Below are 14,103 nucleotides of genomic sequence, written 5' to 3'. Positions count from 1 at the left end.
ATCAGTTTTCAGTGAGCTTAATATGCAAAACCAGTAAAGCTGGTGGGTTAACAACAGATATGTAAATGTTTTGCTGCTGAGTAGAAAGAGCATGACCTGAACGCTGAAACTGGGAGAAGAAGTGGTGAAAAACAGCTAATTTATATTGCATTTGCTCCAATATCAATTGTAAATATATATGTCAACTGGGGTAACACGTGAAAAATAAGAACAACATAGTCATTCTCTATCCTGTATTAAGTTGTTGATCATATTTACCAGAGGAACTGTGCCCTTCGCCATGATCTCTAACCTCGAAGTATTAGAGGCATGAGAAAAGAGGGAGAGCCCGAAAAGTAGGAGGTCGGGGAGAAACAGCCGAGATGACAAGAACCCGTGCCAGTAACGAGGTTCTAAGTCAAAAAAAGCATTGAAGAACCTTCTCGTGGAATGCAAGTCAAGCTTGAGGAGAACATCCATCCCAAAACAGAAGAATTCCCGTTGTCGTCTCCTTTCTATGGGCCACAAGTCTTTCCAAACTTCTGCAGATAAGTCGTCACCCAGAATGCCTCTGTTGGAACCCAAGTACTGAACAATAGCATTGGCGACGATTGGGGCGGCAGCCAAAGTCCTTGCAACCATATAGCCAGTTGAAGGGTGCACCATCCCTGCTGTACCACCAATTCCAACAACTCTCTGAGGTAAAACCGGCAGAGGCCCCCCCATTGGAATCACACAATGCTCGTCCTCTTCGATGCTCTTTACTTTTATACCTAGGTGACTCAGTCGAGCAACCATGCGTTCTTGAATATCCTTCATAGGTACTCCAGGACGAGCGACCAGGGAAGTCTCTTCTAGGAAAATCCTTTGTGAAGAAAAGGGCATTGCATAAAGAAAAGTTGGAATCTTTCTGTTCCTCTCTTTCAGCTCTTTGTTATTGTTAAGATGTGAGTCTCGCCAATCCATGAAAACCATCTTATTCGTGTCGAATGGATGTTCTTCAACTTCTGCTAAAATCCCGTAAGCAACTTGATACCCAGGGTTATATGGCTTATCATACTGTACGAGACATCTGGAGAAGCCGGTTGCATCAAGAACCACCGCAGCCTGAATGGTGACCCCATCATTGCATATCAACAATGATTTCAATTCCTCATGAATTACTTTCACAACCTTGGCCTGATGAAATTTAACACCATTCGAAATGCATTTCTGCATCATTTTCGATTTCAGCTGCTTTCTGTTAACCCGTCCATAAGGTCTATCAAGATCTTTAGTCGTCTTATCGTCGATATAAACCACAGCACCGGACCAGGTTGTGTCCAGACAATCCAACAAATCCATGGCCTCAAATTCATCCACCCACACACCATAGTTATTAGGCCAAATCAACTTGGGAGAAGGATCAATCGAGCAAACAGAAAGCCCTGCCTCAGACACTTGCTGCGCCACCGCAAGTCCTGCAGGCCCCCCACCTACAACAGCTAAATCCACAACACGATTCTTGGAAGGGTCATACATGGGAAGATCAAATTCAAGATTTTCCTTCTTGGTTTCAGGCACAAGCTCCAAAAGGGTACTAGAACTGGCCTTCACACAGAAACCTTTGCTCAACTTAATATGGGATTTCTTGTAATGAAACTTGGGCTCAAGGTTCTGAGTCTTCAAAGAGCCAAAGGCACCAACTTTATCAGCAAACCCATGAACGGGGTGCAGAAATTCAAGCTTATTGTGAATCTTGAGTAGAGTATCCATAATTTCAGACAAGATAAGATTTTACAGTCCTTGGGAAAACACAAAAATGGGTTTCAAGATTTCTTAATTCTCAAATCAGAATGTTGAATTGGCAGCAACAAACGAAGCATGAACTCAGAACACGGTCAAGAACCGGTTCATTTTGTGATAGAACCTCAAGATTTCTTCACTAGATTGGAGAAAAGTAAACAGAAACGGAATTTGATCACTCACATACTCTTAAGGAGAGAAGGCGAAGAAGAAATTATTCCTTTCAATTTGAGAAGATTTTTGCAGAAACCCTGCGGAGCTGAGAGCTAGTGAGCGTGTGGTGGACTCTCCTCAACGACAGCAAATATGGGTTTGTGGGTATGTTCGCACTCCAATATCCACATCCTCCACTTTTTTCACATCATACTGTTATAGGCAATTTTCACAAATAAATATTGAAAAAAAATACAATTTATGCAATATGAGAAATGACAAAAAAAAATTGTTATAAAATAATAATAAATTATTCTTTATGTTTTGAAAAAGAAACAGAGTAATTTGCTTCAAAATAGGGGGGCTGTTTGTTTTTTTAAAAATTACTATATTTTTTTTTATAAAACAAAATTATTCATAATAATGTTAAATGAAAAGTAGAATTGAAATATATATAATTTTTTTTTGCTGATATTAATATTTTTCGTCCAAACCATAATGAAATAAGGTTGGATATAAATAATAAATTCTCAAAAAAAATAGTGTAAGTGTAATTTTAATTTTTTTTAAAAAAAATTTGATTTTGCATTTTTTCAAATATTATTTAAGTGTAATTAACCCTATAGATAATGTTATTTCAATTTGTCAACTAAGATTGTAATAATATTTTCCAAGACTTAATAATATGAGAATCTATTATTTCAAAATATTTCCAAATAAAAAAAATTAAGAATATTCAATTTTCAAGCGACAAAATATCATTGAAATTGAATAATTTTTTAATGATTAATCGGATATTTTTATAACAAAATTTACATAAAAAACATCAAATATTCTCATTTTGAACTAAGTTGAATATAGCAATCTGAAATTGGAGATTGAACAGTGGTTGAAATCCTACAATATATAATATATGAACGCAGTTAAATTCCAATTTTTTTTAAAATGTGCTAAATTTTGATAATTTTATGATTTAAAGTAAGTCTAGTTCAACAATAGCTATAAATCTATCAATTTGATACTCGATTAAGATTTTTTGGTGATATATCGTCACATTTTTGCCTAAGTGCTTAGAAGGGTAAAATTATACAAAAAAATAAAAAATTGAATAGGACACTTGAACGGTCATAAGAATTTATATCAACACCACATCAATCACAGTTACGGGTGAGCGTCGGGGCAAGTAACGAAGGTTCAGGTAGTTCAGATTGGGTATTCAGACTTTTAGGTACAGTCAGATATTCAAAATTTTTCTTTTTTTAAAAAAATAATTAAAATAAAAATTAGAGGCAAATTTGCCTTTTTATATTTTTAATAAAAGTATTTGAGTTTACAATAAGTAATAGAATTTTGATTATATAATTAACTAAACAATAAAAGAAAAGAAAATTAATATTAAACTTTGAATTTAGTGTTCCAATTCCATCATCTTCTTATGATATTTTACAAATTCACGGTTTGATAGAAATAAGAGATTTTTGTTGAGGTTGTGAGGGAAGAAGAATATAGAAGATTGAAAAGAGAAGGCAATGTATATAATCCTACACTCAAATATAAAAAGACACATAATTTTGTTTTGGTTTTTTTTAATAAAAGTTCGGTATCTGATCGGGTAGGATTCTGTACATCAATATAATTTTTTGAATTCCCAATTCTTTTAAAGAAAAACCCAAAAAATCCCGAACGCAATCAAGTCGGGTCGGGACCTGAGCTATCCGACCTAAACGCCCACCCCTAATCACAGTCTAATAAAATTATTAACGGTGATAAGTAAAAAGAATCTTTTAATATATTTTAGGTATAATTACACCACCCTCTCTCGAAGTTTGGTGTAATTATACGTAAACTCCATATAGTTTGAGAAATTACATCTAGCACTCATGAAGTTTGCTTTTGTCTAATAAATTAGTTTATCCATTAGTCATAATTCATCAAATTTGCTGATATTAACAAAAAAATTAAAAAAAATCTATTTACCCTCAATTAACTTATTACCGACTTATTTAAGGTCAAATAAATTTTTATAACCAAATTACCCTCATACGTCTTCACGTGTTAATGCATATGAGGACGTATATTTTTCTGTTATAAGAGTAGTTTAGTTTGAAAAAAAATTATTTGACCTATAATAGATCACTTATAAATAAATTGATAATATATATCAATTTTCATTTAGTTTTATGCTAATATCAACAAAATTAGTGAATTTTGACTAACAGAATGACTAATTTGCTACACGGAAGCAAACTTCAAGAGCACTAGATATAATTTTCCAAACTACAGAGATCTAAGTGTCATTACACCAAATATCCCTATATATAAAATTTTAGGGGATGTTTGCAATATATGATATAATTTGAGGGTGGTAATTGTAATTAACTCAAAATTTAACCCAAAGAAGTTGGCCCCATTTCCAACCCCAAAAAAGTTGGATGATCATAATCCTTTCAGCAACTTTCTTGATCTCCTCCTCCAACTTCGTCTTCATCAAAGCTAAAACCTTTCAAAAACCCACCTTAAATTCGCAGATGCTCCGAGCCAATAATCTGAGACGCTCTCTCCAGTCGGTCCTCCACCGCCACCAACCTTTTAAACCCCCTTCCGCTACCGGCTCCGCCGCTGCCCGGCCTTTTGCTCCGCGCCCCTTTTGCTCTTTACCCAATCCACCGCCCTCTTCCACCACCGACGCCGAACTTCGCAAATACATTGGATACACCATCCTCCTCCTGGGCTGCGGCGCCGCCACATACTACTCCTTCCCATTTCCCGAAGATGCCAAGCACAAAAAGGCCCAGCTTTTCCGCTACGCCCCTCTGCCTCCCGACCTCCACACTGTATCCAACTGGAGCGGCACGCACGAAGTCCAAACCCGCACTTTTGTACAGCCCGAAACAATTTCGGAGCTCGAAGCTGTAGTCAAAGAATGCAATGAGAAAAAGCAGAAGATCCGGCCTGTTGGGTCAGGTCTCTCACCGAATGGGATTGGGCTGACTCGTGCTGGGATGGTGAATTTGGCTTTGATGGATAAGGTTTTGGAGGTGGATGAGAAAAATAAGAGGGTTAGAGTGCAGGCGGGAATAAGGGTTCAGCAGCTTGTTGATGGGATTAAAGAGTATGGACTTACTTTGCAGAATTTTGCTTCCATTAGGGAGCAGCAGATTGGCGGCATTGTTCAGGTGAGTGTTGAATTTCAGTTTAATTTTATACCCCTTTTTCTTTTTGGAGGAATGCTGCTCTTTTGGTGCAGGTTACAAGTGAAGTGTAGGATCTCATGGCTATGATATTTGGAAGTTTTTCTTTGTTTTTGATTTGTTTGAACGATTGGTTTCTGATGTGCGGAATCTGGCGCTACAACTTTATATTTACATTTTAATGTATGCATATATATTTAAGAACGAAGGTGGGAGAGTTTTTTTCCCTAATTATTAGTTCTTAAACAGGGTTATTTCTTCTACTTCACTTTTCCTTTTAACTTCTTCCTCTCTCACTGAGCTTTAGTGCATTAAAATTGATATTGGATAAAATAAGGGTGAAGAGGATAAACAAAATGAATTTTGCTTTTGCTGATGGTTTTGGTAAAATCTATACTCCAACTTCTGTTATCATATGACTTTATGTGTTCTCTAAGTCATACACAATGCTCTAGTTTGAATTGCTTCTGGACTTTAAAGTTCTTGGCTCACTTGTTGTGCAAATCTGCAGGTTGGAGCGCACGGAACTGGCGCAAGGTTGCCTCCCATAGATGAGCAAGTTATCAGCATGAAACTTGTTACTCCTGCCAAGGGGACAATTGAAGTCTCTAAAGAGAAAGATCCAGAGCTCTTTTATTTAGCTCGCTGTGGTCTTGGAGGGCTTGGTGTTGTTGCGGAGGTCACGCTACAGTGTGTTGAGAGGCAGGAGCTTGTAGAGCATACATATGTATCTAGCATGAAAGAGATAAAAAAGAATCACAAGTAATATTCATTTTCTTGTAATCAAATCTTTCTTCCACCACTACAATAACTTGAAGAAACAACATAAATTACTCTATTCTCTTAGTTTCATATACAAAATATAGCTTAGCTTGAAGCTTTTGGACTTTGCTTTGGTATGTTATGATCCTTGACCTAGAAGATTCTGTTTACGTCATCCATCACTTAGCAATAGATCCTGCATCCAGCTGCAATATGTTTGTGGTTTTATATAGACACATGCTCACGCATATATAAGCACATTGAAATTTATGGGCACTTCTAAAATGATTGGATTTTTCATATTGCTATTTTTATAGGTTAAATGCAAAATTCCTCTGGTTATCTATAACTGCTTATTTCCAATTTCGTGGTCTAGTAACCATTACCTGGGAAATATCTTCATATCTGATGAATTGTAAGCCTTTGTTGGTAATGGACCAATACAATATTCTGGACCTAGCTGTAGTTTATCAGCTACAGGTACCATTGTAAAGTAATATCTTCTCTCTGTGACATGCAGATCAAAGGTGATCCTGTTTAAGGATTAGTTTATTGTGATAGAGAGTTTAGTCACAAGACCTCCTCGATAGATCTTGTGCAGGCATTGTCACTGTGTTCATGTGAATTACATGTTGTAAAATTTAATTGAGATGTATCAGGAATCTTTATTTCTTGAAACATTAACTTTCCTCCAATGTTCTTTCGCAGAAAACTTCTGTCTGAAAACAAGCATGTCAAATACCTTTATATTCCATATACTGATACAGTTGTGGTTGTGAGGTGTAATCCTCTATCAAAATGGAAAGGCCCACCAAAGTATAAACCCCAGTATACTCAGGAAGAGGCTATACAGCATGTGAGAGACCTCTATCAGGAATCATTGAGGAAGTACAGGTACATGGGTTACCTCTCATAACTTGCACTTTATGAAGCAAGCCGTAAATTGCATGGCCAAAGTATTAAAAAAAATTGATGGAAAAACATATTGGTGTTTGGTTTCCAAATTTTACTAAAGTTATGTATCTCTCCTCAGCAAGTGATTTCATTTTTTTACAGGAAAGGAACTGTCACATCAAATACTTCTGAGGAAAATGAACCAGATATCAATGAACTTTCATTTACGGAACTTAGGGATAAGCTACTTGCCCTGGATCCCCTCAATAAAGAACACATTAGGAAGGTCAATCAGGCAGAGGCAGAATTCTGGAGAAAGTCAGAGGGATATAGAGTAGGCTGGAGTGACGAAATTCTGGGCTTTGATTGTGGTGGGCAACAATGGGTCTCAGAAACCTGTTTCCCAGCCGGAAGCCTATCAAAACCTAGTATGAAAGATCTAGAATACATAGAACAATTGATGCAGCTTATTGAGAAAGAAAATATACCTGCTCCTGCACCTATTGAGCAGAGATGGACTGCACGCAGCAGAAGCCTCATGAGTCCAGCTTATAGCGCATCAGAGGACGACATATTCTCATGGGTACTCTCTGTAATACCAAATTTTCTATGCTTGGTTGTAGGGCCATTTGCTTATAATAATACCTTAACAACCCCCCCCCCCCCCCCCACAACTCAGTTGAGGCTGCTGAATAATATCTGGTAAACTAGATGGTCCAAGTCTAACTTTGCAAATACATATGGTGAACAGATTAGATACAATACCTATCCTTGTTGAAAAGGTTTTATTGAATTTTATTCGGCTCCATAACATATTCCTGTACCTGAATGCATTGAGACAATATCATTGCTTAACTGCACTTGAGATAGGGACAACCTCTATCTCGCCATCTATTTGTTTATAACTCGTTATATTTAATATTTTGTTGATCTCCTATCTTTTTATTTTTATATTCCCCCCCTTTCTTCATCATTATTATTATTTATTTAATTTTTTATGGAAAATAGGTTGGTATAATTATGTATCTTCCTACAATGGATGCTCGCCAGAGGAAGCAAATCACTGAAGAATTTTTCCACTACCGGCATCTGACCCAAGCACATTTGTGGGATCAATATTCAGCTTATGAACATTGGGCTAAGATTGAGGTACAATTACTTTTTGGTGATTTTACTCATTTTGTTGGTGCATGTGGAGCAATTCTCCCATGTTACTTGGGGCTTTTATTGAAACAAGCATTTTTGTTAAGCTACAGTTCATTCATGGGATAATCTTAATCATCCAGGTTAAATTAAGTGTGTACTTCAATGTATATTAGGAAGTAGACTGTTTAAGTATTTGTCTTTAGCTGCAACAACAAATTGTTTTGTGTCTCAACCCTTTCCTAGCTTCTCATAGACAAAGATGAACTTGAACTACAATTGAAGTCCATAGCTCTGCGTATTTTGACGAGATGCCTGTTCACATTAATTTTCATTTTCTCACATTCGCTTCACTTGCTTATAGGTCCCAAAGGACAAAGACGAGCTTGCTGCTCTGCAGGCAAGATTAAGGAAGAGATTTCCTGTGGATGCATACAATAAAGCAAGAAACGAGCTTGATCCTAATCACATCCTTTCTAACAATGTGCTGGAGAAACTGTTCCCTGCTGCAGGGACTTTGTGATGAGTGTAAATCCTTGGTTAGTATGACGCATACTGGCAAATGTTTCTTTGGCTCTAGAATGGTGGTGGGGGACTTTGTGATGTGTAAATCCTTGGTTAGTATGACGAATACTGGCAAATGTTTCTTTGGCTCTAGAGTGGTGGTGGCCTTTCATTTAGCCGAATTGATGACACACATATCAGCCATTACATTGATTGTACATTCAATTTTAAAGTGCTTTTAGTTCACATCATTAGCCTTGTGCTGAAGCATAGAAAGAAAGCATAAACTAAGAAATAGTTATTGGGATGTTCAATTTTTTTCTATGGGGTGCTCCATACGTAGAGCAACTCTTTCTTTTGTCACGACTGGCAATAAATTTTGTGCTTCAAGTGTTGTATCCTTGAGTGCTATTTCTTATTTGGATAATGAAGGTTGTGTGCTACCCTGTAGATCCTCATCAGACATGTTTTGACATTTACTATTTTGCTACCTTTTTAATTGGCATGTTATGCTTGGAGCTTCATCCTAAGTTATTAGCCTCTAGGGAATGTTGTTCTTTTTCAGCGCAAGGTTTACTGTTACATGCTGCATAATAGGGATGAGATTCATCTGTCTCAGATACGAGGAAACAGCAGAGAAAGTGAGAAAGAATTGCAGTTGTTAAGGTAATAAAGAAATTACAACTGTAATTTAAATATTTCTATGACAATTTGCACGTACATGCAGTCCTAGATTTTCAGTACATATTTATTACACTTCTTCAAAGAGAAGTACAGCAAACCAACTGATACTCATGGAAAGTACAAATGCCAAAGCCAATACAACCTACTCCAGAGTGAAAATAGAATAACAGCACATCAACATATGTTCATGTCTTGTATCTTATTTAGTCAAAGCAGACTTCACAAAGCCAGCAGCAACATAATGCAAAGAGGCTGCACAGACAAAGAAATAATTAGTAGAAGTTGAATGGAAGAAATGAAGATTATGCAGAGTTAACTGCTGTTTCATAACATGTTCTGCCTGTGGAGTTTGTAATTACTTGGAGATCATGGAAATAGGCATTTCATCAATACATGTATTATGAGTAACTAGTTGAATTACTATATTATATGTTGTTGTGAGCAGGGTGGAAGGAGCATAGTTACCATCCCTCAATGAAGCCCCTATCTCCTTTCGCCTTTGTTCTTGGCCGGCACTTCATCTTCTTCTTTTCGGTTGGAGGATTCTCAGTCGGGTAACCTGTGACACAGATTTGAGAAGTGGTAAGATTACATCACAAGAATTCTGAGTCTACTTTCCTATGTGCTCTATGTGTGTGTGTGTGTGTGTGTGTGTGTGAGAGAGAGAGAGAGAGAGAGAGAGAGAGAGAGAGAGAGAGAGAGAGAGAGAGACCTGGAGGAGGTTGGTTTGTTTGGTTTTGCATGTTGGAAGAAGGTATGAGAGAGGTTGCAAGAAACAAGTAAATCACTGTATTGAGACAATCCGCAGATGGTTTTTGCGCATCAGAGCCTGTCTATATATATATATGCATAGAAATTACAGATAGATGAGTCTGGAGAAATGCATTAATGCTGTTTCCATTTCTTTTATTCTTATTAATTGGTGGGCACTCTGTTCCTTCCTTATGGGGGCTTCAAGAAACAGGTTGAATTAGCTTATTACCATAAACATATATATATATATAGATTGGTAGACGTGGGGGTCGTTGATTGGTTGAATTAACATGACTTTCTGTATTAACATAATCTTAGCAGCTTAACTACGTAAATAAAGCGAAACTCTGCCAACTCTGTCCGGACTCATCTAGAACAAAACCTACACTATAAAGCTTGGAAAAGCAGCAGCTGTGCCTGTGTCTGTCTGAATACAACAACCATGTTTTCACACTTCTTTTTTTTATATGAAAAGCAAATATAAAAGGTTTCTTTTCCTGAAGGATTTAGCCAATATGAATCTCATCATTTCTTCTCTTCAATTAAAAAATAAATAAATTGTAATATAATGAAATTTATGATCCCAATAATGGGTTTTTTTCTAGTCAATGAAATGTCGATATTATCCATCGTCGTTATCATTATTATTATTATTTTATTTTATTTTTTGGGTTTACAAAAGGAAAAGGCAAAGCATACTGCAAGAAAGATTGTAAAGCTCTGAATCATATGATCTTTACACCAATGCTTTTGGGTGTAATGTCGTTGGATTCTTTTCTTAGTCAATATGAAAATACAAAATTTACACATAAAAAGTAAACACGATAAAATTGAGTCGACGGAATATATTCTCTACCTGTCTTAATTTCAATGTTTGATGCTCGACGTGTTTCTTTTTTCTTTTTAAAAAGAAAAAGGAAAAATGTACGCGCAATTCATCTATTTTTGGGATAATTACTTAAGGATTAAGATATCCCTCTACAATTAAATATTATAATAACAATGAATATATATTATCGTCTCATATTATATGGATGCAGTTATTGAATAATGTATAAGATTTAAATTTTTTATGGGTGAGAAACTTTTTTTCTTTTTTTTTTAAATAAATTTATGAGATTTCGATCAAAACGGAAATGTTTGATTAAAAGAAAAAAGTTACATAGCATGAAAGGAAACAATTTAATTATGGAGAAATGATTTGATTATTATAGAAGATGATAAGTAGTGGGATCACATCCATGTTCTTGGTGAAATCCATTTTGGGGGCTCCGTTTCTGCCATCTGGACTAATTATTACCACATAATTTGTCTATGCTTACGTCATCCTTTGCAATTTGAAATAAACATTTTATTTCATTTTATTTTTAACTTAAATTATATTATTCTGGCCTGCTTGGAAAGCCCAAAAACGATATACGTAAAATCAGTCCTCATGATTCACGGGCTCAGAGTGGGCCGTTTTTGTAGGTACTAGGCCCATTCTAATTGTGGGCTTGGCCCAAATAACTTCACAATTCTTCTGCTTGTTCTTCTTCTTTTTAAGGTGAATAAGAAAGGATGAGAGATTTTGTATATAAAAAACACCCTTTCCCAAGCCCGTGTAATGATAAAGGTAAGCGTCCCACATTAGCTGTACATGAGGAGCTTGAGTGCTATAAGTCCCAAAACTTCCTCTTCCTAGCGAGATGCTTTTTCAGAATAAATCCGTGAGGCTCATACGAAATCAAAAAGGATAATGCGATCGATTTACAAGCCCACATCATTGTGAAACTAATTTAACATTCCATCCATTTATCCGTTGCCATATATGATCACGAATACTCCTAAATAGATCCCCTAACTCCGATCTCCCCCATCCTCGGCAAGACTTCACAATTATTCTTTTCTTCTCCTCTTTCAACGATTAATCAAAATCCTGATTTTTTTTTTAAACGTGTGAATATTTTGTTATTATATCTTGGACTAAATTCAAAAATGTATAACCCCTCTTTTTTTAATCATGCCGTAAAAATTAATTTATACATCATTTTGCAGTGAAACAGACATAACATGCTCGATCCATCATTAACGATTGAATTAAAGAACTCGAGTTTGTACATTGTTCTTCTTTCTCCATGATTTCCACCATCTAATTAACAGTCTTAAAAATAAAACTAAATTATGACTATCAAAGTTCCATCCAAGAACATTGATGTGCATTTATGAAATATGCAGAATGGGCTGGTTGTACTAGGATTGAGTTGTGAAGGTATGTATGTGTGCATAGGTAGGGTTTTCCCAAGAATGCTAGTCTACTTATAATGTCGCTGCTTTGCCACATGACTTATCACTCTACATAGCTGAAAGCTTTTTGTAAGGTAGGCAATAGGCATATGGTTCCTATGTTTTGGACACAACTGTAAAAGCTCTGTCTCAGTCTAACTACTTATGTAGGAAAGAAACACTGGAAAGAACTGGCAACTCTGTGTCATTCTTATGTTGTTTGTCATTTACTATAACACCCCCTTCCCCTTTCCTTTCCTTCTAGGCTCAATTGATAAGAATAGATTACTTTACGTGCGAATTTTTTGTTAGACCTCTATCCACATAACGGCTGTATGTATAGTAAAATAAAATTAGCCCGATTGAGAGATGTTGTGTACAAACTAATAAATAATCTACAAATTAAATCTTTTTAATAATTTATATAATTAAAAGAATCTTGCAAACCAGCAAAAATATGAAAATAAATAAATGTAATTGCCCCATCACTTTAGAATATGTTGGCCACTCCCACAATTGTTTTTATGTGGCTTATAATATATATATATATATATATATGTGTGTGTGTGTGTGGTGTGTGTACAGCAATTTAAAGAAAGGCTAGTCTAATCTAAGGCAAATTAGGTAGGTGTGAACAAGCTTTTATGTAAATATTCTAGGAAAAATAATAATTCATATATATATGAAAATAGGCAAATCTTTTAAAAGTAATTTTCTTTATGACTTTTAGCTGAAAAGTGTACGGATGGTGACATAAGTGCAGAAGAAACCACAAGGCAACATCCAATCAATGATCACACCTCATTATCTCAGCTCCAAAATTTTTACCTGCATTAAATACATATATTTTTTCATAATTCAATCAACCATTAAGATATAATTTTTTAATGGGATGATTATACTCTAGTTATTTGAAGTTTGGTGTAATTATATCTAAAATTCTTATAATTTAAAAATTTGTATTTGGTATTCTTGAGATTTACTTTCATCTACAAATAAGTACCCATATTAATCAAAATTACTGAATTTGTTGATATTAACAAAAAATTAATATTTGCCCTCGATTAATATAATATGAGTTATTGCAGGCCAAGCAATTTTTTTTAACTAATTAAATTACACTTATAGTGGTGAAGATATACCTCCTCACATGCATTAATGCATGAATACGTATAAGAGTAATTTGATTCAAAAAAGTTTATTTGACCTGCAATAATTGGTAATAAACTAATGGGCGTAAATATAGATTTTTTTCGCTATTTTTCTTAATATTAGTAAATTTGGTGACTTTTGACTAATAGAGTGACTTATTTGTTAGATGAAAACAAACTTTAGAGACGCTGAATATAATTTTCGAAACTACAGTAAGTGTCCTATAATTACACCAGACCTCAAAGAGAGGGGAGTATAATTATTACTTTTCTAATTTTTATCAGCACGTGACTAACACAAATCACAAAATTTTTAAAAACGGGGGGTGGGAGGGGGGACAATTTTTTCCTCAAAACAAAACTGACTTAAACATTGGAATATTATATTCAAAAAAATCCGAAAACATTCCGCGTGGACTCATAATGTAGTTTAACCCTGAAAAATAGATAGAATGAGGAATCGATATCGAAGATATTCATGCACTATAACGTATTTATGGAATTAAATTACTTTAATTATGGGATAAATGTATGTAGTCACACACAATTAGGTACTTGGGTTAAAATTAAATGTTGTATGATCTCTTGAAGTTTTTTTTTTATGCGCTTTCTTTCATCTTACTTTTTAACTAAATGTGGATTATCTGTTAATACAGAAATCGCATTTTTATCTGTTTATACAGAAATCGCATTTATCTGTTATGTACAGCTGCCAAGTGGGCATCCAGCTGTCATCAGTTAATTAAAGCCTTCCCCTAATTAATGCAACAACGTAATAAAAACCCTAATTAATGTAGCAGCATACAAAACCCTAAATTCTCGATTCTAAAGAAGTTGTC

General features: G+C 35.2%; 2 protein-coding genes and 1 long non-coding RNA gene across 3 annotated transcripts; 1 reads left to right on the top strand and 2 right to left on the bottom strand.

The window, feature by feature from the left end:
* Positions 1-122: 122 nt before the first annotated feature.
* Positions 123-2,117, bottom strand: LYC (lycopene cyclase). The gene has a single exon (XM_011077094.3). It carries the CDS (start codon positions 1,732-1,734, stop codon positions 220-222), a length of 1,515 nt encoding a protein of 504 aa, XP_011075396.1. The 5' UTR covers positions 1,735-2,117; the 3' UTR covers positions 123-219.
* Positions 2,118-4,339: 2,222 nt separating this feature from the next.
* GLDH (L-galactono-1,4-lactone dehydrogenase) lies at positions 4,340-8,809 on the top strand. The gene is made up of 6 exons (XM_011077093.3): positions 4,340-5,093; positions 5,620-5,870; positions 6,579-6,764; positions 6,927-7,347; positions 7,773-7,913; positions 8,272-8,809. The coding sequence occupies exons 1-6, from the start codon at positions 4,350-4,352 to the stop codon at positions 8,428-8,430; spliced, it is 1,902 nt and encodes a 633-aa protein (XP_011075395.3). The 5' UTR covers positions 4,340-4,349; the 3' UTR covers positions 8,431-8,809.
* Positions 8,810-9,053: 244 nt separating this feature from the next.
* LOC105159881 (uncharacterized) lies at positions 9,054-10,065 on the bottom strand. Its single transcript, XR_847636.3, has 3 exons — positions 9,808-10,065; positions 9,561-9,654; positions 9,054-9,347 (listed from the first exon to the last, which is right to left on the bottom strand). It is a non-coding gene; the product is annotated as an uncharacterized LOC105159881 (long non-coding RNA).
* Positions 10,066-14,103: the final 4,038 nt, after the last annotated feature.

Source organism: Sesamum indicum, linkage group LG4, assembly GCF_026168435.1.
Source record: "Sesamum indicum cultivar Baizhima isolate 11 linkage group LG4, ASM2616843v1, whole genome shotgun sequence".
Taxonomy (NCBI): domain Eukaryota; kingdom Viridiplantae; phylum Streptophyta; class Magnoliopsida; order Lamiales; family Pedaliaceae; genus Sesamum; species Sesamum indicum.
The sequence above is the reverse complement of the archived record's forward strand: the minus strand, read 5'-3'. Positions and strand labels throughout refer to the sequence as shown.

Excerpts from the sequence above, each read along its gene's own strand:
- LYC (XM_011077094.3), bottom strand. The coding sequence starts at position 1,734 with ATGGATACTCTACTCAAGATTCACAATAAGCTTGAATTTCTGCACCCC.
- GLDH (XM_011077093.3), top strand. The coding sequence starts at position 4,350 with ATGATCATAATCCTTTCAGCAACTTTCTTGATCTCCTCCTCCAACTTC. Across the intron at positions 5,094-5,619 it reads AGATTGGCGGCATTGTTCAG|GTTGGAGCGCACGGAACTGG; the intron begins GTGAGTGTTGAA and ends GCAAATCTGCAG. Across the intron at positions 5,871-6,578 it reads GAGATAAAAAAGAATCACAA|AAAACTTCTGTCTGAAAACA; the intron begins GTAATATTCATT and ends GTTCTTTCGCAG.